The sequence below is a fragment of the Aotus nancymaae genome, unplaced genomic scaffold (genome assembly GCF_030222135.1).
Source record: "Aotus nancymaae isolate 86718 unplaced genomic scaffold, 86718_ANA_hifiasm-v0.15.2.pri h1tg000007l, whole genome shotgun sequence".
Lineage (NCBI taxonomy): Eukaryota > Metazoa > Chordata > Mammalia > Primates > Aotidae > Aotus > Aotus nancymaae.
In genome coordinates, this window is record NW_026988418.1 from 6801007 (window position 1) to 6824378 (window position 23372).

Consider the following 23372-nt stretch of genomic DNA (forward strand, 5'->3'; position numbering starts at 1 on the left):
TGCCCATCTGATGGCTCCTCCCTCTGCTCCCTGGAAGGGCCTCCTCATGGGCATTCTGTACCTACAGGTCTTGTTCTGTTCTGGGAACTGCCAGTGGTGGCAAGAGGTGGAGCAATGGGTGCCAGGGCAGGAAGGGGTGAGTCTGGGAGGGAAGCAGAGGCAAGATCCATGGGGCTTTAGAGGCTTTGCCAAGGCAGCAGGACTGCTCCCAGGTTGTTGTCAGCCGTCAAGAGTGAGTCCACCTCCCTGGGCAGGCTTCTGCTGCCCCAGTGCCCAGGGATAGACATGGGTTTGCTGCAAAATGAATGACACCTGGCCGACACTAGGCTGACGCTTTCATTAGCAGCTTAAGCTGAGGACTAGCCACACAACTGACATTCCCTGTGTGTTTCCCCGGGTCTGCTTAATGTGTGCCCTGTGGAGTGATCAGCACCAAGAAAGCAGTAAGAAGTTCAAGTCCCAGACTTGCCATGACCTCAGGGTGCCCTCGAGCACAGCAGGCCTCAGTCTTCCCATCTGTAAAATGAGAGAGGTACACAAGATAGACTCGAAGCCTCTTTGTTGCCGGAGCCCCGTGTTCCTTTGAGTGTATGTGTTCTCAGGCCCACAAAGGTCCTTTGTGTTTCGTAGGTGAACTGCTCTCTAGGAAACCCATTTAACTGTCTTTGTTCTGGGGCACATATATAAGGACTCACGTGGGCCGTATTTGTGTTTGTCCTGGGGGGAGGGGAGACCCTAGAACAATGTTCCCCACCCCACTCCCCTCCTCAATAGGCGGAAGCCACCGGCTTCCTCCTTTTCCTGCCTCCTGCCTCCTGTGTGCCAGCAAGACTGAGGATTGGAGGGAGACGGGGATGGGAAAAACCAATCCACTGTCCCCAGGTCTGCCCTTACCATAACCCTACCCCCACCTCAAGTGACTCCAATCCCCAGCCTTGTGGGGGCCAGACTGGGGGGCCTGGAGGCTCAAAGGCAGAATAAATCCTCCCACCCCCTCTTCCCCGTCACCCCTCCCACCCAAGCCACCTCATTTCCTCTTCCTGCCCAGCACCGACCCACACTGACCAGCACAGGTTGAGCAGTGAGGCCCACAGCATCTGACCCCAGGCCCAGCTCGTCCTGGCTGGCCTGGGTCAGCCTCTGGAGTATGGTCTTTCGGGTGCCCCCTTTCCTGCTCCCCATCCTCTTCCTGGCTTCTCATGTGGGTAAGTCTTCCCTGAGTCCCTCACCCCATTTCTAGGCCCTGAGGCCCTGATTTCCACCTAAGAAACCCTATTATATTATAGAGACAGAAAGTAGAATGGTGGTTGCCATGGGCAGTGGGGAGGAAGAAATGGGGAGTTTGGTTTAAAGGGTACAGAGTTTTTATAAGATTTTTACTCTGTTTTACAAGATTAAAAGAGTTATAAAGACAGGCAGGGTGCGGTGGCTCATACCTATAATCCCAGAACTTTGGGAGGCCGAGATGAGAGGATCACTTGAGGCCAGGAGTTCAAGACCAGACTAGTCAACATAGTGAGACCCCCCCCCATCTCTGCTTTGTTTAACCTTTTTTTCTTTATCAATCAAAAAAAAAGAATGGATGGTGGTGATGGTGGGACAACATTACGAATGTGTTTAATCACATTGGGTTATATGCTGCTTACAAACGATTCAGATGGTAACATTTATGTTATATGTATTTCACCACAATAAAAAAAATTTGGAAAACAAACCCTATCATCACTGCCATCACTTTGATCCACTAGAAAGTGAGATCAGGGCCAGGAAAACCCAGGCAAGTGCCAGAAATCACTGCAGCCTGGGATCAGGGGAGGAATGAGGAGCAGCCATGTGTTGGATCTGAGGATCCATGGGGGGCAGTTTTCAGGGGGTGTTCCTGGGGTCATTGTGTTGGATTCATTCAATTATCCACTGGACAAACATTTATTGAGTACCAACAACATTCCAGGAGTTGTGCTAAGTGCTGGGCCATTAGTTGAGAGGCTAGCAACCCCCAGGTCTGTACAGAGATTAAAGGCTGCCAGCCTCCTATGGTTGTTATGGGGTTTAAATGAGAAAATGATGCAGAGCCATTGGCATAGTGCCCTGCACTTGGTAAGGGTTTCTAAATAAGTGGCAGCTGCTTCCTTCAGTCTGCTGGTCCGAGGATTAGAACACAGAGGCTGCCTTTGAGTGGTTCATGGTTAGCACAGAACACAGGACAGGGGAAGAGGGCTAAACAGGGACAGACACAGGACCCCTAGAGGAGCACTGAGGAGGAGTCAGCTTACACTGAGGAGGAGTCAGCCTCGGGTAGGAGACAAAAAGGGAGCCAGGGAAGATTTCACTAAGAGGGCTGGTCTTCATTCCAGGCAGCCAGAACATAAAAAATGCAAGTCTCAGAGGCATGGAGGTGCATGGGCGAGAAGGTGCCTGTTGGGAACACAAGGGAGGGACAGCGTGGGAGCACCACAGAGCTCAGGAGCATGGACATGATCCTGAGGGCAATAGGGAGCCATGGGAGGTCATAGACAAGAAAATCACAAGGTCGGATTTGGTCTTAGATCACTGCAGAGGATGAGTTGCAGAAAGTGGGTGTGGCTGTTGGTATGGTCCAGGTGAGTAAGGATGAGGGCCAAACAAAGGCAGGCTTGTAGGGTGGGGATGAAGTCAAGAAGCGTTCAGGAAACGATGTGCAGAATTCTGTGACTGATGGGGCAGCCAGCAGAATGCTCAGAGGTGTGGACTTTAGTATCAGACAACCTGGCCCTGCCAGTTACTAATTGTATGACCTTGGGCCAGTTACTTAACTTCTCTGAGCCTCCCTTTCCTGGCTATAAAACAGGGATAACATCCACCACCCAGAATAGCTGGGATGGTAAAATGAGACAACACCAGTAAAGTGCCTGGTGCATAACTGGCAGCCAATAAACATTAATTATCGTGACAGTGGGAGTACAGATGACTCCGTAGTTTGTGTCTCAGGTGGCGAGTGCTGTCCAGTGAGTCAGGGAGCACCGGAGAGGAGCAGGTTTGGCAAAAGCTGATGGAAATGCAGGTCCAAGCTGAAAGACCGTTCCTGAGTTAATGACTCAGAGGTGATGGTTAAAGCCAAGGGAGTGGACGAGCTTGCTCCAGGAAGCTGGTAGAATTAATGACCATGACCCTCCTCTGTAAATGGAAAGAATATGCACTTCACTGGTTGTGAGGATCAGTGGAAAATGGGGTCTTGGTATGTGGTAGGTAAATGCCAGCTTCATTTGCTCATGGTAGCCTTTCAAACAATATTAACTGATAAGCTAGGTGGCATTTATACTAGTTAACTGCTTGACAGTCAGCTGGCAGAGACAGAGAAGGAAGGGCTGGCGGAGGGGTGCCGAGTCCTGGAGCTGAGACAGGCTCACAGGCTCTCCACCGTCCAGCCTGGACTCTGACTCCACCTGGTCTCTCCTGCCTCAGCCTCACATCTTGTGCTTCAGCCACACAAACCTGGACAGTCCCTCCACCTGCCATAATATTGCCACTGCAGGCCTTTGCCCAGGCTGTTCCCTCTGTCTAGGATGCCCTCTCCCTGTCCCTGACTTCTCTCCCTCCCCATTGTCCATGCCAGTGTGTCCTGCTCCAACTTTACCTCCCAGGAAGCATCTCTTCATCTCCCTGCACCCCCACCCCCACCCAGGCTGGATCAGGGGCCCCTTCTCGGTGCTCAAAAGCACAGCACCCTACATTTAGCAGCTGTGTCCATGCCTGTTCCCCCAACTAGGGCATGAGCTCCTTGGAAAGCAAACAGACCAAGACCCACCTTGTGTCTGTGTCTGTCTGAGCCCAGGCCTGCCCTGGCGCTGCACTTCCTGGATCTGGGCCCTGCCCCAAGCTTAGCTCCATTTCTCTTTGTTTTTCTTTTTTCTGGAGAACAGGGTCTTGCTATATTGCCCAGCCTCGTCTCAAACTCCTGTTCTCAAGCGATCCACCCACCTCTGCTTCCTTAAGTGCTGGAATGGGATTCCAGGCATGAGCCACCGCACCTGGCCTTAGCTCCATTTCTGCGCCACATCCTTCTGGCTGCAAAACTCAGCCTCTCCCATCTCAAATCCCAGCCCACCACTAGGTCTCCATTAGTGACAAAGAGGGGGACCCATGGGACACTTCTGTTCTGGCTGGCTCTCCTGGTCTGCACTCTCGTGGTGGGGGCAGGGAGAAGTGTCTCACAGCGACCTTCGCAGGGCAGTTTCAGAGACGAGTGGGGAAACATGACTGATAGAAAATAAAGGAAACGGAGACAGGGAGCACAGATCATTCTTTCTGAAAGCTGGGGCGAAAGGGAAGCCATCTGGCAGGAGAAGGGAGGGAACACAGCCAGAGAAGGATTTGTGGTTTTGTTTTTCTTCTTTTAGAATGAGGAGACTTGAGGGAAAAAGGCCAGTGCGCAAGGAAGGGAAAGGAGGGGGATGGGAATGCCTGATAAAGCGAAGCGCCTGTGGGGTCTGAGAGACCGGGCAGGGGAAGGAAGAGGGGTGAAGGTGGGAGACCCTCTTCAGAGTGGACAGTGGATTAGTAAGACCAGAGGGCTCGGGCTCTGGGGCACCAGAGTTGGCTGGGACTACACTTGATCTTAGCCAAAAGGTCGAGAAGCGATGGCTGGGACTACAATAGGGTCACTGGTGTCCTGGCCCCAGGCGCGGCGGTGGACCTGACGCTGCTGGCCAGCCTGAGACTCACGGACCCCCAGCGCTTCTTCCTGACCTGCGTGTCTGGGGAGGCCGGGGCGGAGAGGGGCTCGGATGCCTGGGGGCCGCCCCTGCTGCTTGAGAAGGACGACCGCATCGTGCGCGCCCCGCCCGGGCCGCCCCTGCGCCTGGTGCGCAACGGTTCGCACCAGGTCACCATGCGCGGCTTCTCAAGGCCCGCAGACCTCGTGGGCGTCTTCTCCTGTGTGGGCGGCACCGGGGCTCGGCGCACGCGCGTCATCTACGTGCACAACAGCTTTGGAGGTGAGTCTGGGGAGCAGGGGACGTGGAGAATGGCGCAGGGGAAACCAGGCTGCTGACCCACCCTCTACCCCACAGCCCACCTGCTTCCAGACAAGGTAACGCACACTGTGAACAAAGGCGACACGGCTGTACTTTCTGCACGTATACACAAGCACAAGCAGACAGACGTGATCTGGAAGAGCAACGGTGAGAGGGGCATTTGAACTGGTGGGGCAGGTAGACCCATAGTTCTGAGGCTCTAACACTTTCATCACCCGTGGGGCCCTCGGCTTTGGTCCCTGACACACCCGACCTCCAGGGCCCCTCCTCTGTGGTGGACTAGGTTCGGTGGGATGCGCCTGAACCCATCTAATCTGGAGCTCTGAGCTGCCCTCCTACTGTACTCAGAGGCCCAGGAGCCTGTCGTCAGCTGCCCCTTCCCTCTTAGCCCCAAATGAGCATGATGTTACACCCTCATCCTTCACTCTCCCCTGGGAGTTAGCAGGTGCTGTCACATAGCCCACCTGGTGGAAAGCAGCAACCCCTGAGGAAGAAGAGAACTGGTAACATCTTGCCCAGCATAGGCAGGGCAGAGTCTAGCCTCTCCCAAAGAAAGTCCAGCCCAGATCCTTGATGTCCAAGACAGCCTTATGCTGAGGCCTGGGTAGATCCGTGGGACCTCAGCCCCAGGCGTCCTCCACACTGACCCCTTGAACATCCCATAGGAGGAAGCCGTTTTTCTATGTGGCCCCACAGATTCCTGCCTCAGTCCTCAGATCCACAACCCCTTGGCTGACTCTTGCATCCTTGGGCTCCTGAGGGAGGAAGACCCTTCCCTTTGGCCAGCGAGGCTGCCTGCCTCCTGAGCTCTGGACCCCCGGAATTGACAGGAGAGGTGAAGAGGCACAGGCAGACCTGGGTCTCTAGGGTTTCTGTTCAGCCCGGAACAAAGAGGCAAGAAGCGGGCGGGGCAGGGCCTGGGACACTTTTCTAGGAGGGAGAGGCTCAGGGAAGAGACCCCAGAGTAGAGGGCACTTGAATTGTGCTCAGAGGAGAATTGGGAAGACAAAGAAGGCAGACAAAGGAAGGAAGGGCATTCCAGGAGGAGGGACTGAGAAGAGCAGGAGGGTCTGAAACACAAGGGTGTTTCTGGAAGAGAAGCAATCAATTCAGGAATTCAGGAATGTTAGGAGTCAGGCAGGGAGTGAAGAGGGATGGGGCTGGATGACTTAGCCACGACCAAATTGGTGAAAATGATGTCTGAGGAGCTGGATTTTGTCCTGAGGTCACTAGAGAACTAGGAGAGCTTCAGCAGGGGAGTCACAGAGGAGTCTGTTGTGAAAAATCACCCTGGCTACTGGGTGGAGGAGGGACAAGAAAGTGTGAGACTGGAGGCAGACAGCCTGCTTGTGAGGCCCTGGAGGCCAGGACCAGGGCGGTGGCAGTGGGTGTGGGGAGAAGCAGACTGGGTTAGGGGATGAGGAGGAGGTGGACTGAGCACCTCCTTGGTGATTTACCGGGCAGTTGATGGAGCATGAAGAGGGTGCTTCTGAGCTTTCTGGCTTGGGTGTAGGCATGGGGCCTATTGATGCAACCCAGGCAGAGGTGGGCAGAGAGAGGTGACACAACCCTCATGTGGTGCTGAGGCCCCTGACCCGTTCATGCCCCCCAGGATCCTACTTCAACACCCTGGACTGGCAAGAGGCCGAGGATGGGCGGTTCCTGCTGCCATTCCCAAATGTGCAGCCACCATCAAGTGGCATCTACAGTGCCACCTACCTGGATGCCAGCCCCCTGGGCAGTGCCTTCTTTCGACTCATCGTTCGGGGTCAGAAGGAGAGGGCAGAGGTTGTGGGTAGGGTGGGAGGCTGGGAGCCCTATGGGTACTTCTTGTAGGTCCCCTGAAGCCCCTGGGTCTCCAGTCCTCAGCAGCAGTGGTCAGGTGGGTGAGGGTCAACTGCTAAAGACACCCTTCCTCCAGATTGTGGGGCTGGGCGCTGGGGGCCAAGCTGTACCAAGGAGTGCCCAAGCTGCCTACATGGAGGTGTCTGCCATGACCATGACGGCGATTGTGTATGCCCCCCTGGCTTCACTGGCACCCGCTGTGAACAGGGTAAGGAGGAGGGGAGCTTGGACCCAGGCAGGAGAAGATCCCTGACTGGGAGAAGACCATAGAATTATGTGGATGGAGCTTGGAGGGTGAGGGTGGCAGGCAGGTCCTAGGCCCAGGGGCCCACAGAGGCTTATACACCCCCACATTCTCTTTCTAGCCTGCAGAGAGGGCCGTTTTGGGCAGAGCTGCCAGGAGCAGTGCCCAGGCATATCAGGCTGCCAGGGCCTCACCTTCTGCCTGCCAGATCCCTATGGCTGCTCTTGTGGGTCTGGCTGGAGAGGAAGCCAGTGCCAGGAAGGTATGCCTAACCCACCCTCATGGTCCCTGACCAAGACAGGTGGCCACAAGCTTGACCCAGACCCTTCAGTCTGCCCCGACTTACCAATACCCCCAGTCACCTGACCAGGCCCTCTACCCTCACCCCGTCGTATAACCTGCGCCCCATCTGTGCCCTCATTGCCTGCTGCCCCATGCCCCTCTAATCATACCTCCTCTATTCCCAGCCTGTGCCCCTGGTCATTTTGGGGCAGACTGCCGACTCCAGTGCCAGTGCCAGAACGGTGGGACTTGTGACCGGTTCAGTGGCTGTGTCTGCCCCTCTGGGTGGCATGGAGTGCACTGTGAGAAGTCAGGTATAAGCACAGTAGATGACCTCCAAGACCCCCCAAGATAAATTGGCCTTTACCAAACACATCTCCCTGGTGGAAGAGACTGGTCCCTCCTTTCCCTGCAAGGCTCCAAGTCCTGCCCTCAGGGAGCTCAGAGTCTGGCAGGCAGGGAGCTCTGGCAGGGAGTCAGTCCAGTAGGGAGGCAGTCCAGCAGGGAGCTCACTGTCAGCCAGTCATACCGGGAAGAGCAGCAGCTCAGCGAGCGTGGGAGCCCAAAGGATGCCCCTGGGCATCTCAGCGGGGCAGAGAAGGGTCTGGAAGCAGGTGTGATCTGAGATGGGATATAAAGGACAAGAAAGAGATGACTGAGGAAAGACAAGAGCGAAGACTCAGGGATTGGGGACTCAGGCTTGGGTGCCAGGACAGTGAAGTAGGGGGGTGGGGAAGTAGTCAGAAGAGGTCGAATCATGCCTTTGAATGAAGGCCAGAGTCTGCATTTCCTGTAATGGGGCAAGAGGGAATTGTTGAGGAGGTACAAGGGGGTCAGATCTGTGTTGCAGAAAACTATGCTGCTTTCTGGCTGGAGAGCGGGAGCGGGAGGCCCTGGAGGAGTCTGTACCTAGGGACCAGGAATGATGAGGCCTGGGCTAGTGTGCTGGCCGGGAGGATGGTGAGAGGCCTGCTGGTGGGTATTAGAGGGTATCAGGAAGCAGGGAGGTGGTTAGGAAGTAGACTCTGCAGCTGATAGGATGTGGGGCTGGGACGCTGGAGGAGTCACGCAGGCCTTTGCTGGTTTTCAGGCTGGGGGGACTGGGCATCCAATCCAATGAGGGGCATGTCTGCCCCTGTGGGAGCTCCAGGATGAGTGTCCTCTCTCCCCAGACCGGATCCCCCAGATCCTCAGCATGGCCTCAGAACTGGAATTCAACTTGAAGACGATGCCCCGGATCAACTGTGCAGCTGCAGGGAACTCCTTCCCAGTGCGGGGCAGCATAGAGCTACGCAAGCCAGATGGCACTGTGCTCCTGGTCAGCCCCAATCACCCCAACCCACCAGCTCCCCCGGCCGCCTGTTTCACAGCTGATCCCTAAGACCACTAGCCCCTCAGAACTTTCTGCAAGGGTCCACTCATTGGCCTGACCATTGCTCAGATGAGGTCAGGCTGATTGGTGAGGGGCTGCCACTGGGCCTCTGTCCTGCTATCAGTCCAGACGGACACCTGGGTGCCTGCCACAGGGGTGCTCATTGCCTGTGACGACCTGTCCCTTTCCCCATCTCTTTTAGTCCACCAAGGCCATTGTGGAGCCAGATAAGACCACAGCTGAGTTCGAGGTGCCCCGCTTGGCTCTAGAGGACAGTGGGTTCTGGGAGTGCCGTGTGTCCACATCTGGTGGCCAAGACAGCCGGCGCTTCAAGATCAATGTGAAAGGTCAGTGATGTCCTAGGTCCACGGGGGATGGACAGTGAGCAGAGTAGGCTCTAGCTAATCCTGCTCAGGCTGGAGATCCCAGCAAGAAGGACAAGGACATCTGAAGTTATAGCCTAGCACCAGAGGAAAAGAGGGGTTGTGATCAACCAGAGGTCCAGGCTGGGCAGAGTCAAGGCAGGAGTACAGCTTAGACCCTTCTGGAAAGGACATCCTGTGCCCCAGAAACTGGGGACACTCTCCAGTCCTGCTTTTCCGCCTGCCCAGCCATGCCGCCCTCCACCAACCACCACACACACACAAGTGTACTTTAACTCTGTTTAGGGATGCTGCCTCCCATCTCTGAGTCACCCCACAGACAGTGTTAGCACAGGGGAGCACATGGGGCTGTGGAGCTCAGAGGGTGACCAGCTTGGCTTCCTAGAAGTGGTGCATGCCTAGGAGTCTGCCAGGTAAATAAGGAGGGACCTGCCAGTGCCCAAGATTGCTCGGACCAGAGCACCCCATCCTGGTCTAGGGCTCCCTTCGCCTTCTCCAGCTTCTCCAGCATCATAAGCCTTATAAGCATTCACATCCCCCCCACCCTGACCCTGCTGTCCCTCTGCTCCTGTCCCCCTGCTACCCCACGTAAGCCCCTGTCTCACCTTCTGCTTTCTCATTGCCATACTCTACCTCCCAGGTCCTCGCCATCTCTCCATCCTGTGACTGTGCGTCCCTCTCTGCCACCATGCCCCACCTTCTGCCTTTCTCTTCTCACTCTGCCCAGGCTTAGGAACCAGACAACCTGGACTTGAATCTTCTCTCCACAAATCCCTTGCCCCATCACCTTAAGCAAAGTACTTAACCAGCCAATTTCTCTCTCTGTGAAATGGGGATATGAGCACTTGATGGAGTTGTTACGAAGATTAAATTTGATGATGCACTAAAGCATTTAGCACAGGGCCCGATACAGGGTGTGTGCTCACTATTTGTCGATAATTACTGTTCTTATTATTTAAAATGTCACCTAGTCCCAAGATTCTGATTGTCCTCTGGCAGCTCTCACATATGATCTGCAGCCGGCACCCCTCTTCTGACTCCAGATCATTTGGTGGCACCTCCGTCAAGTGGGGCATCTTCTCTGGAAGTCTGGTTTTGACGTTGGTGTGGAAAGTCACTGCTGTATGATTCAGAGGCCCATTTTACATCCAGCCACTTTTTGGACATCTAATGCCCTGCATGAGCCAAAGGCACCGAGGGCTTCTCCACACCCAGAATGCACCTTCATCTCCCCACATCAGCACCACCTCCTGTCATGCTCATGCTGCCCCACACTCCCTCAGCTTACAGCGCTGCATCCTCCTTTTCCTCCTTGCTCCCTCCCTCCCTCTTTCCTTCCTTCCTTTCCTCTCAAAAAGTCAATGTGGCAAACGTTTGGAAGAGGCAAGGGAAACTGTTAGAAACACTAATGCAATAATCCAGAGAGAAAAGTTGAGGCCAGAATAGGAGCAGCGACCATGGGGTGAGGAAGCAGGGCAGGAAGACCAGGGCTGTTGAAGTAGAATGGACAGATGGGAGGCAGCCTGTTCACACAGATCTAGTTCAGCACGTTGCTGTATCTCCTCCTAGTTTTGTGTCTTTAGGCAAGTTATTCGGTGCCTCTGAGTCTCAGTGTTTTCATAATGCAGGGTAATGAGCCCTGACAAAAAGGCAGTTGTGAGAATTAGAGGTCATGCCTATGAAGCATATGGTGGGAGCAGGCACTTCAGCGCTGGGGGCTTCTTTCTTTCTTTCTTTTTTGAGACGAAGTCTTGCTCTGTCACCAGACTAGAGTACAGTGGCGAGATCATGGCTCACTGTAACCTCCATCTGCCGAGGTGGAGGCAATGAGACAAGGGATTCTCCTGCCTCAGCCTCCCGAGTAGCTGGGATTACAGACACATGCCACCACACCCAGCTAATTTTTGTATTTTTAGTAGAGACGGGGTTTCACCATGCTGGCCAGGATGGTCTCGATCTCCTGACCTTGTGATCCGCCCACCTCGGCCTCCCAAAGTGTTGAGATTATAGGCATGAGCCACAGCACCTGGCCTTTTTTTTTTTTAAGTTAAGAAAGTGGTGAATGAGGGCAGGTGCAGAGAGCAGGATAATGCCCAGGCTGTCTCCCTGCCCTGGATTTCAGGCCCTTCTGTCTATCCCCACACTGCATGGGAGGAGTGCTCACCCCCAAACCAGGTCTGGCCATGTCACTTCCTCACTTACCATCTTTTGGGACACCCTCTTGTCTTTATTGCTGAATCCCTGTGCCCCAAGCTACCCAGGGGCCAGAACTCTGTCCTCCCTGGGCCCTGGCCACTCTGGCCGTCTGTCGAACTTGGTGTTCCCCAAGCCCAGAGTGTCCCCAGCTCAGAACAAAAATGCAGAGGTGGATGGACAGGCTCTGTGCCCATGCCTTACCCAGAGTCTCCTGGCAGTGCCCCCCGTGCCCCTGGCTGCACCTCGGCTCCTGGCCAAGCAGAGCCGCCAGCTCGTGGTCTCCCCGCTGGTCTCATTCTCTGGGGATGGACCCATCTCCTCTGTTCGCCTGCACTACCGGCCCCAGGACAGCACCATGGCCTGGTCGGCCATTGTGGGTGAGTGTGGGGAAAGCCAGGGCAGGAGAGAGCTGGGGAAGGACAGGGGTGTTGAGTAACAGTGAAGGGACACAGTGAGCAGGAGAGGGAGGGCAAATGGTGCAAGGGGGCTGAAGGGATCATGGCAGCTTCTAGAAGAGGTGGGGGCTGAATGATGTATACCACACCCTCCATCCCTAGTGGACCCCAGTGAGAATGTGACGTTAATGAACCTGAGGCCAAAGACAACATACAGTGTCCGTGTGCAGCTAAGCCGCCCAGGGGAAGGGGGAGAGGGGGCCTGGGGGCCTCCTGCCCTCATGACCACAGACTGTCCTGGTGAGAGGCCAAGAGTCATCCCTTTCTGTCCCCCAAGGGGTTACTGTCCTTTCCACCCCAGGGACCCCTGCCTTTCCAACTGGAGGTTATCCTTCCTTGTCCTCTGGGGATCACTGTTCTGTCCAGCCCCAAGTACCTACTGAACAGTTCTGACCCCTGACCTCTGGCCCCAGAGCCCTTGTTGCAGCCATGGCTGGAGGGCTGGCATGTGGAAGGCCCTGACCGGCTGCGAGTGAGCTGGTCCTTGCCCTCGGTGCCCAGGCCACTGGTGGGCGACGGTTTCCTGCTGCGCCTATGGGATGGGGCACGGGGGCAGGAGCGGCGGGAGAACGTCTCATCCCCCCAGGCTCGCACCGCCCTCCTGACAGGACTCACGCCTGGCACCCACTACCAGCTGGATGTGCAGCTGTACCACTGCACCCTCCTGGGCCCAGCCTCACCCCCTGCACACGTGCTTCTGCCCCCCAGCGGTATGCCCAGGGAATGGGGATAGCTAGGGGGTGATGTGGGACTCAGGGACACATGAGACCCGGAAGACCCAGGAGGCTACAGGAGATTAATGGACATGGAGAGGACACAGGACACACCTAGGGTATCAGGCAGATGTGACCCCAGCAGGGACATGGGACTTGGGGAAGATCCAGGATACCATGAGGACAGAGGTCACCGGAGCATATGGGATCGGGAGAGCATGGGGAGGTCAGGACTCATGGCGAGAACCAGGGTCATGGGAGGGCATGAGACTTGGGGAGCACAGGGCATGGGGTATATGGAGAGGACTTGGGATACAAGAAGAACAAGGGGAAGCAGAGGCTTGTGGGTGAAGGTGGCCTGGGGGGATGGAGAGGAATTCAGTCTGGTGGGGAGGAGGAAGTTGGTAGGGTGGTGGACCCACAGAGCAGGGGGCACAGCTAGAGCAGATGTGTGCAGCCCCACAGCTACATAGCCCGGTCCTGTCTGAGCCTTGCCTTCTCGCCCCCATCTCCCCAGGGCCTCCAGCCCCCCGACACCTCTATGCCGAGGCCCTCTCAGACTCTGAGATTCAGCTGACCTGGCAGCACCCGGAGGCTCTGCCTGGGTCGATATCCAAGTACATCGTGGAGGTGCAGGTGGCTGGGGGCACAGGAGACCCGCTGTGGATAGATGTGGACAGGCCCGAGGAGACAAGCACCATCGTCCGTGGCCTCAACGCCAGCACTCGGTACCTCTTCCGGGTGCGGGCCAGCATTCAGGGGCTCGGGGACTGGAGCAACACAGTAGAAGAGTCCACCCTGGGCAACGGTGAGAGGGCAAGGCCCACAGGACCCCTGGGTCCTGAGCGGGGAGAGCTCAGCACAGTCTCCCTCCACATCACCCCTACCGTGGAGCTAGGGCATCCCAGGCCCCTCCCAAAAAGACACAGCCCTGTCCCAGGGCCGGAAAAATGGTGTCGTCCCTCTGACACCCCTGATCCCTTCCTTCATGTGGCACAAGTGATTTTCTGACAGTCCTAGCACTGGGATCTTTCACCTCTCCCTCTGTGTAACACCATGGTGGCTTCCGGGTTCCCTGACCCAGGTGTCCCCACAATCTGCCCCTCTCACTGTGTCCAGGGCTGCAGGCTGAGGGCCCAGTCCAAGAAAGCCGAGCAGCTGAAGAGGGCCTGGATCAGCAGCTGATCCTGGCAGTGGTGGGCTCCGTGTCTGCCACCTGCCTCACCATCCTGGCCGCGCTTTTAACCCTGGTGTGCATCCGCAGAAGCTGCCTGCATCGGAGACGAACCTTCACCTATCAGTCAGGCTCGGTCAGTGACCCGCCCCTGCCCCCAGGTGCATGCTCGTAGCCTGTGTATATGTTTCTATCTGTGCACAAGGAAGATCTTGTACACCTTCTGTGTGTGTGCATGTGTTTGTTTTGCAGGTGTAAGATTACACTCAACAATGTTCAAGGGTACAAAATATAATTTTCTTTATTTCTCTAAAACTGAACTCAGCTCATAAGCCCATTTATATTAGTGGTGAAGTATTGAATATTCCCAGCTCAAAAGAATTCCAGGTTTGGGCTCAATCAATTGGAGATATTCCTCTCCCCTCTTTTCCTTCTCCCTAGCAGTGACCTAGGCCTAGATAGCAAGGTGATCCCATGGAGTGGCACTTGGGTTTCATGCTGGCCTCTGTCCTCGCAGGCCTTCCTAGACTTGGGAGCCAGCTTCTGTCTGCACATATCTTTGGCTGATGTCCTTAGCCCTGCTGTGGCCACCTGCCAGTAGGCCAGTTATGCTGTGAACTCCTCATCCCAACCTCCATTCTTACAAATTCCAGGGCCTCCTCCTTTTGGAGACTTAAGAACTGGGCCAGGCATGGTGGCTCACACCTGTAATCCCAGCACTTTGAAAGGCTGAGGCAGAAGGATCACTTGAAACCAGCCTGGCCAACATGGTGAAACCCCTTCTCTACTAAAAATACAAAAATTAGCCAGGCGTAGTGGCACACACCTGTAATCCCAGCTACTCAGGAGGCTGAGGCAGGAGAATCACTCGAACCCAGGAGGCAGAGTTTGCAGTGAGCCAAGATGTTGCCACTGCACTCCAGCCTGGGCAATAGAGCAAGACTCCGTCTAAAAAAATAAAAAATAAAAAGAACTGGCCAGGTGCGGTGGCTCACACCTGTAATCCCAGCACTTTGGGAAGCTGAGGCGGGTGGATCACCTGAGCTCAGGAGTTCGAGACCAGCCTGGCCAACATGGTGAAACCCCATCTCTACTAAAAATAAAAAAATTAGCCAGACATGGTGGCATGTGCCTGTAATCCCAGCTACTCAGGAGGCTGAGGCAGGAGAATTGCTTGAACCTGGGAGGTGGAGGTTGCAGTGAGCCAAGATCACACCACTGCACTCCAGCCTGGGTGACAGAGCGAGACTCCATCTCAAAAAAATTAAATAAATAAAACAAAAAGAACTAAAGAACTGTAGGGGCTTCCTTATACCTCGTGGACGGAGGCATATTCTGTGGCCTTCAGACCCACTGCTGCAATCCCTTACCCCTTAGACAACTGTTTCTACCACTCTAGAACTGTGCCTGCAACTTCACCTATCGCTCCTTGAAGGAAGCGCAAACCTCCACTCCTCCTGGCTTCACTGTAATCCTGCTTGAGTTTTCTGTCCTCCCACACCCTTCCATCCCTCAGGCCCCGCTTAGAGGTGGGATGTGAGAGGAGACCTATCACTTCATCCTGTCACATCCTTCCTTCTAACCTACCCCCCGCAGCTCCTGTCTCCTCTGAGGGCTTCCTCCCTGTCGTCACTTAGGATCTGAACTCTGTCCTTGGCCTTCCAGGCCTGGACTCTTGATGCTTACAGCTAAGCTTTGGCATTTCAAAAATAATAATAAAACAAAAAAGAAAACTCTCTTCTCTCTCAAGGGCTGACCCTTGTAATAGAAAGGCTAGTGTCTCTGCTGTGCCTTTAAAAAACCCATTCAGAGGCCAGGCACGGTGGCTCATGCCTGTAATCCCAGAACTTTGTGAGGCCAAGGCAGGTGGATCATAAGGTCAGGAGTTCAAGACCAGCCTGGCCAAGATGGTGAAACTCCATCTCTACTAAAACTAAGAAAATTAGTCAGGCACAGTGGCAGTCATCTGTAATCCCAGCTACTCGGGAGGCTGAGGGAGGAGAATCACTTGAACCTGGGTGGCAGAGGTTGCAGTGAGCTGAGATTGTGCCACTGCACTCCAGCTTGGATGACAGAGTGAGACTCCATCTCAAAAAAAAAAAGAAAATCCATTCAGAGATGAATTGGCTTCTTTGTTACAGGCTGTGTTGGCCCCGCCTCTGAGGTCAGTGCACGCAGAAAGCCCTCACTGCTGTGGTGGGGGAGGGTAATGGGTACAGATGTTGAGGGCAGGAGGTGGGAAAGCAGTCATTAACATACATGGTATCATACTATATATCAAGATATATACCCCCAGCCTGGGCAACATGGCAAAACCCCATATCTACAATAAAAGAAAATACAAAAATTAGATAGGCACAGGGGTGTGCACCTGTGGGCCCAGCTACTCAGGAGGCTGAGGTGAGAGGATCGCTTGAGCCCAAAAGCTTGAGGCTGCAGTGAGCTGAGATCATGCCATTGCACTTCCGCCTGGGCAACAGAGTGAAACCCTGTCTCAAAAAAAAGATAAAAAAAGACATATCCCTGCTACCTGTGCCTGCATATGGATAGGAAATGTATGTGCCCTATGTATGAGTGCACATATGCATCCTTTGTGGGTGCCCCCATGTGTGTGTGTCCCAAATGCATGTGTCCCTATGCCTGTGCACCTTCAGGCCTGCATGTGTATATGAACCTATACACACATGCACCTACATATGGTGCTGCCCAAGAACATCTTGTGCATTTGGTATGTGCCTTCGGTAAGCACCAAACCAGTGCTTCATGCAAATCCCTGTGCCTCACGTCTTCAGCCCTTGTCTATCAAGCTGGGCTCCAGTGCACTTAGGAAGCCCCACCAGAAGGTCTGTCTTAACGCTTCTTCCAGTTCTCATATTGGCAGCTCCTTTGGTCCTGTTCACTTATTTCCTTTTCCTGCCATCAGCCCCGCCCAGATGACCTCCTCCTACTCAGGGAACTGGACATTCCTCTTTGTTATGGTCTGGCTACATTCAGGTCCTGGCCTGCTTTTAGAGCTATGGAGAGACACCAAGTGTGTGGACAGGGTAACTCTGCTTCTGCTACTGTGGAGAAGAAAACCCCTCCACTAGCTCCCAGCAGCTCAGGGCTAAGCATGTAGTAGGTGCTCAATAAATGTACCCTGGCCAACTGCCCAAGGCTGGAATCCTCTCCAGAGCCTTCCTGGTAACACCCCCACCCCCCAAAAAAAGCCTAGTTGTGGGATTAGCGCAATCATAGGAAGCTCATTCCAATCCTTTTCTGTTTTAAATGTTAGAAATATCCTCCTTCCATTGACTCACATTGTGGCTTCTAGCAGCTTTACCAACAAGCCCTGGTTCTGCCTTCCAGAGCCCTGCACACCAGATCCCCCAGCTGCAGCCTCTGCATTTCTCTCCTTGGACATGTGTCCACCCAGCAGCCTACCTGTGGCTCTGTTACCTATGATTCTGTCTCAGTTGTCTTCTGTCTGCCTGTCTGTCCCTGGCCGACCACCAGGGCGCCCTCTCTCTGGGTCTCTGCCCACTTGTCTGACACGGGAACCTCTTCAAGTGCCTGTCTGTGCCTCCTTCTGCCCCCTTGACACTTGTGTGGACTGTCTACCCTCTTGTCCCATCCTGTGAAGGGTGAGGAGACCATCCTGCAGTTCAGCTCAGGGACCTTGACACTGACCCGGCGGCCAAAACCGCAGCCTGAGCCCCTGAGCTACCCAGTGCTGGAGTGGGAGGACATCACTTTTGAGGACCTCATCGGGGAGGGGAACTTCGGCCAGGTCATCCGGGCCATGATCAAGAAGGACGGGCTGAAGATGAATGCAGCCATCAAGATGCTGAAAGGTCCACTGGGGCGACCCCTGGCCCAGCCCTGATGCTTTCCTTTGTCCCACACATCCCAGGCCCCACCTGGCTTCCTCCAACAATTGACCCAGCCCTTTCTCCAAAAGTAATATTGGATTCTTTACACAGAGTATGCCTCTGAAAATGACCATCGTGACTTTGCGGGAGAACTGGAAGTTCTGTGCAAATTGGGGCATCACCCCAACATCATCAACCTCTTGGGGGCCTGTAAGAACCGAGGTGAGCCCCCAGCTCATCACCTACCCCTTCTTCCAAACCCCATCCTCAGCCATCACCTCCACAACATGAGTAGCTTGCTGGGGGCTGCCAGCGACCTGTGCATCACCCTTGATCCTCTCATCCCTGTCTGTTACCATCGGGTGCCTGCTCCCACCCCAAGTTGCCTGTGTCTCAATCACCACAGTCTGTCTGTTTACCTCCCAGGTTATTTGTATATCGCTATTGAATATGCCCCCTACGGGAACCTGCTAGATTTTCTGCGGAAGAGCCGGGTCCTGGAGACAGACCCAGCTTTTGCTCGAGAGCACGGGACAGCCTCTACCCTCAGCTCCCGGCAGCTGCTGCGTTTCGCCAGTGATGCGGCCAATGGCATGCAGTACCTGAGTGAGAAGCAGGTGTGTGTGAATTGGGGTGGGTGGAGGGCAGAGGGGAAGCCACTGGGCCAGCCTCAGGGGAAGAAGTCAGCCGGCCCTGATTGGATGTGGGGACTGAGGTTCCCGGCCCAGGTAGGTGGGCAGATGCAAGCACAGTGAGGAGGAAGCAGGGCCAAGGGGCAGGTCTGAAGGAGGCAGGGACTTCCAGTTTGGAGGGTGCAGGTGTTGAGTGAGCAGGTGTAGGTGCTAGCCTGGAACTCAGGAGAGAGGCCCAGGCTGGAGGCAGCATCTGCGTGTGAGCTTTCACCCCCATAGATGGTGCCTCATGGCGATGGGTCTGGTGCAATCCGCCAGAGATGGGGAAGGGCAGAGATCCGAGCCCAAGTCAGCTCAGGACTGAATGAAAGGACAGGGGGATGACTGTCCAGGGGAATGCGAGACCAAGGGAAGGCATTTTATCTGTTTTTTTTTTTTTTTTGAGACTGAGTCTCACTCTTTTGCCCAGGCTAGAGTGCAGTGGCTCATCTTGGCTCACTGCAACCTCTGCCTCCCAGGTTCAAGCAGTTCTCCTGCCTCAGCCTCCTGAGTAGCTGGGATTACAGGCATGCACCATCACACCCAGCTAATTTTTGTATTTTTAGTAGAGATGAGGTTTCACTATGCTGGCCAGACTGGTCTTGAACTCCCGACCTCGAGTGATCCACCCGCCTCAGCCTCCCAAAGTACTGGGATTACAGGGATGAACCACTGCACCCGGCCAGCATTTTAAAGATAGTAAAGTTTTAAGTATTTTTGAAGGCAGGGGGGCAGGGTAAGTGGCTAGTGCAGAGGGAGGGGCTAGTGGAGAGAGGTTTCTGAGGAAGCTGGAGGGCTAAGGGAGAGAAACTGGAACCCAGGGTAAATGAGGAGGGAGGGAAAGAAGCATGGAAAGAGGAGAAGGTACAGTGTGGATACCAATGTCTCAGGAAAAGGGATCCCCCTGAACTTGGCCACGCAGGTGGGAGCCAACACTGATCTTTCTCAGATATGAGTCAGCTGACAAGATTGCAGCCAGGGACTGCCAGGGGTACTTAAGGCAACGAGGGTGCCCTTACTGGCCTGACTGTCCTGGGCTCCCTCATCCCCAGTCTCTCCTGACTTCTGACCCTGCCTGCAGTTCATCCACAGGGACCTGGCTGCCCGGAATGTGCTGGTCGGAGAGAACCTGGCCTCCAAGATTGCAGACTTCGGCCTTTCTCGGGGAGAGGAGGTTTATGTGAAGAAGACGATGGTGGGTCTCATTCAACCCTCACCCTCAGGGCTTGTGCCTGGCCCTGCTCGCTAGGAGCCTCAAACAGGCCCTTCCTCCACACTCAGCCCCTCAAACCCATTCTCTCCTAGGGGCGTCTCCCCGTGCGCTGGATGGCCATTGAGTCTCTGAACTACAGTGTCTATACCACCAAGAGTGATGTGTGAGTGTGGGGTGGGAGGGCACAGGAGGGCTTGGCCCCCAAGAATCGCAAAGGCCTAACCTAGACACATCTCGGAAATGTCATGGGTGGTTTAAGGCATGACCTGGGCTGTGTTCCAGGTGTGACACAGGTGTCCTGGGTATAGTAAAGTACCCAGTCAAGGTAGGGCTAGCTGGAAGGAGTCTCGGAAGGTGTTTCAGGGATAGGACTGGGGTAAAGGTAGTTTAGGATTATGTTTGTGTAAGTGATGGGGAGATGCCTAGGGGAGGTTTGGGAATGCTGGTGGATGCTTCCTGGCATAGGTGGAGAGGCCACTCAGGAATTGCTCTCACCTTCCTCCCTGAAGGGCAAGGTCATGCCCACCTGAGGATCTTACCAGAGCATGACCCCCAAGACTCCCTCTCTGTGCCCCTCCTCTGCAGACAGCCCTCTTGGCACACTCCTCCTATCTCTCCAGGGATGTCTGTCTTGGTCTGAACCGTCCCCCTGCCCCAAGCCCTCTGGCCTGGCCTGCATGGCTCACTGTTTACCACACTGATCGCCCCTCTGACCACTACATGCCTACTTCCTGCTTCTGCCCCAACACACAGATTCCCTCCACCCCCATGAACTCTCTCCTCTGGTCTCAGGCCTGATGCACACTACACAGAGGCTGTTACAGTGTGAGGTGCAGTCAAGAGGAAGAGCTTTGGAGCCAGACTGCCTGGGTTTGAACGCTTGCTCTGCCACTAACCAGCTGTATGGCCTTGGGCAAGCTAGCTAACCTCTCAGTGCCCGAGTGTCTTCATCTGTAAAATGGCAAGAATAATAAAACCTGTATCATAGGGTTGGTGTGAGGGTTACATGAATTAACATATATGTTAAATGATCAGTGCCTCCACCACAGTAAGTACTCAATAAAAATGTTAGCTTGGCTGGCTATGGTGGCCCATCTGTGTAATCCCAGAACTTTGGGAGGCTGGGCAGGCAAATCACTGGAGACCAGGAGTTTGAGACCAGCCTGGGCAACACGGCAAGACCCTGTCTCTACTAAAAATACAAAACATTAGCTAAGCATGATGGCACACACCTAGGCAGGAGGACCATCTGATCCCAGGGGATCAAGGCTGCAGTAAGCCACTGCACTCCAGCCTGGGTGACAGAGTGAGACCCTGTCTCAAAAAAAAAAAAAAAAAAGTTAGCTCTAATTGAGTTGAGCCAGAGGATGGGGGCAGTATGAAGGAGCTTCACTGGAGCAGAGACAACAGCTGGCCAAGGCCAGATTCTTACAGAATATACACATGCAGGGCTGGGAGGGGCTGCACATCTTGGGGAGCTAGAAGCTAAACTGCTAGGGGCCAGGGCCTAGAAGGTAACTAAGTACATCCTTCTTATTTCAGCTGGTCCTTTGGGGTCCTCCTCTGGGAGATAGTGAGCCTTGGTGAGTCCCTGACCCCCATTTCCCAGAGTGCCCCACCTTACCCCATGTGGAGCCCTGGACTGAGAGCACTTTGTCCCCTCCTGCAGGAGGTACACCCTACTGTGGGATGACCTGTGCTGAGCTCTATGAAAAGCTGCCCCAGGGCTACCGCATGGAGCAGCCTCGAAACTGTGACGATGAAGTGTGAGTCACCCTGTCCTTGTGCTCCATGACCCTGTCTCTGTGATGAGTGACCTCAGCTTTGATCCCTGTGAGCCCATCACCCCAGCTGGCCTTACCCCTCATCTAAGCAATGCGCCCTCGCAGGTACGAGCTGATGCGACAGTGCTGGAGGGATCGTCCCTATGAGCGACTCCCCTTTGCCCAGATTGCCCTGCAGCTAGGCCGCATGCTGGAAGCCAGGAAGGTGAGAAGACTGGGAGTAAGGTGGCAGGGTGGGCTCACAGAGTGCTCAAGAGTGCCCTCTCAGAGGGCCGTGACCCCTGTCCCAACCACCTTGCCTGCCCAAACTCCCTCAGCGGGGGCTGTCACCACCTAGGCCAGGCCCCAGGATGCAGCCTGCCTTTCCGGCCCTCACTGGGTTAGACACCAGGCCCTTCTAAAACTCTTCCAAGGCCACTGCTTAGCCCCAACAGCAAATCCCTCCCTCTGCTGAGGCCATCAGCCCACTCTTATCTGGGACACCTCTCCCTACCTGCCAGAGCCAGAGCAGAGTACATGAATGGTCACTAACCAGATGGATGAATGGGTGAATGAGTGATACAGTAACTGTATGAATGAATGAATGAATGAATGAATGAATGGAATTAGTGGATAGATGACACAATAATCATATGATTATGTAATTCAATAACTGAATCTACTAACCATTTGAATAAGTGAATTATCAAATAAATATAATGAAAAATATATTCAAATTAGTAAATATATGAAGAGTTCAAGTAAATTAATGATTAAATATCTTAAGAATGAAGGAATGATCAAATAACCATATAAATGAGTAAGTCATATAAAATGGCTTTTGAACAGATAAATAAGTTAATGAATGAATGAATGCATGCATAACCCAAGAATTCATTGAAAGAGTACATGTAAAAACCCTCTTTAACAATGGTATTGGAAGCCTCTCACCTGAGGCCCCCAGCTGTGGCCTGATGCCTTCACTGCCCTAGGCTGGTAAAGCCCACTCTTGGCCATGGGGCCATCTTGAGTCTCCAGAACAAATCCATGTCAATTCAAATGCCCCAACCACATGGAAGTCAAGGTGCCTGAGTCCAGATGCACCCCCATTCCTGGCCCCCACTAAAGCTTGCTCTGCCCCCAGGCCTATGTGAATATGTCGCTGTTTGAGAACTTCACTTACGCGGGCATTGATGCCACAGCTGAGGAGGCCTGAGATGCCATCCAGCCAGAACTTGGCTCTGCTGGCCGGAGCAAACTCAGCTGTCTAACCTGTGACCAGACTGATCCTTACAGCCTCTGACTTAAGCTGTCTCAAGGAATTTTTTTAACTTAAGGGAGAAAAGAAGGGATCTGGGGATGGGGTGGGCTTAGGGGAACTGGGTCCCCATGCTTTTCAGGTGTCTCATAGCTATCCTGGGCATCCTTCCTTTTAGTTTAGCTGCCCCACAGGTGTGCTTCCCAGCCCGCTGCTCCCCCAGCACAAAACCCCACTCCAGCTCCTTGGTTAAGCCAGCACTCACACCACTAACATGCCCTCTTCAGCTACTCCCACTCCCTGCCTGCCATTCAGAAAAAAATAAATGTTCTAATAAGCTCCATTCAATGTCTACCTTTTACTGCTGGTCAATCTCGGGTGAGGGGTGTAGTTAAACCCAAGAGAGAGAAATTGGGCTTTTCAGGAAAAGAAACACTGTCTGAGGCCTCAGCCCTCTGTTGAGGTTGCCTGTCCAGGATGGGAGGTGCTCTGGAAGACCCATTTTACACATACACCACCAGCCCCCACCTCTGTCCTGATCAGAAGGCCACTTTTCCCCTGGTTTCTTCCCTGCTCTCCAGCTTCCATCAGTAACGTGTCTCCCTGAATCTCTAGGTAGCAGCCAGCCTAGGACTCTTTGCTCCATCCAAACAGTCCATACCAAGATCAGCTATAGCCCAGCCTCAACTGTGCCTGGCATACCTCAGCACCAGACAGATCCTGGCCTGTCTAGAGTTTCCTTATGGGCCTTCCCCTTTTCCTTACGCCTCCAGGAAGCCTTCCCTGGCTTGGTAGCCACTTCAGTGCCCACTGTGTGAGCCCAAAAGGAGGAGGGCAGAGGCCACTCCCAACTTCAGCCAGCCGTGGTAGGATTCCTTTGCCATCTTCAGGGTCTCACAGTGCTCTGGGAGGTGCTTCTCTCCCAGTCCTGAAAGTGAGT

General features: G+C 54.3%; 1 protein-coding gene across 5 annotated transcripts; it reads left to right on the forward strand.

Annotated features, from left to right (window-relative positions):
- Nucleotides 1–945: 945 nt before the first annotated feature.
- Nucleotides 946–22775, forward strand: TIE1 (tyrosine kinase with immunoglobulin like and EGF like domains 1). Of its 5 annotated transcripts, none has more exons than XM_012434805.3 (23): nucleotides 946–1205; nucleotides 4659–4973; nucleotides 5049–5159; nucleotides 6625–6780; nucleotides 6934–7065; nucleotides 7223–7363; nucleotides 7569–7697; nucleotides 8556–8701; nucleotides 8958–9102; nucleotides 11553–11711; nucleotides 11892–12029; nucleotides 12203–12499; nucleotides 13020–13310; nucleotides 13622–13812; nucleotides 17299–17509; nucleotides 17639–17749; nucleotides 17954–18144; nucleotides 19280–19393; nucleotides 19504–19574; nucleotides 20954–20994; nucleotides 21081–21177; nucleotides 21301–21400; nucleotides 22319–22775. In XM_012434805.3, the coding sequence occupies exons 1-23, from the start codon at nucleotides 1148–1150 to the stop codon at nucleotides 22388–22390; spliced, it is 3417 nt and encodes a 1138-aa protein (XP_012290228.2). In that variant the 5' UTR covers nucleotides 946–1147; the 3' UTR covers nucleotides 22391–22775. The 5 variants fall into 5 exon arrangements, with proteins under 5 accessions (XP_012290228.2, XP_064228330.1, XP_064228331.1 ...); XM_064372260.1 differs by having other exon boundaries at nucleotides 948–1205; nucleotides 12398–12499; XM_064372261.1 differs by lacking the exon at nucleotides 12203–12499 and having other exon boundaries at nucleotides 949–1205.
- The last annotated feature ends 597 nt before the right edge of the window (nucleotides 22776–23372 follow it).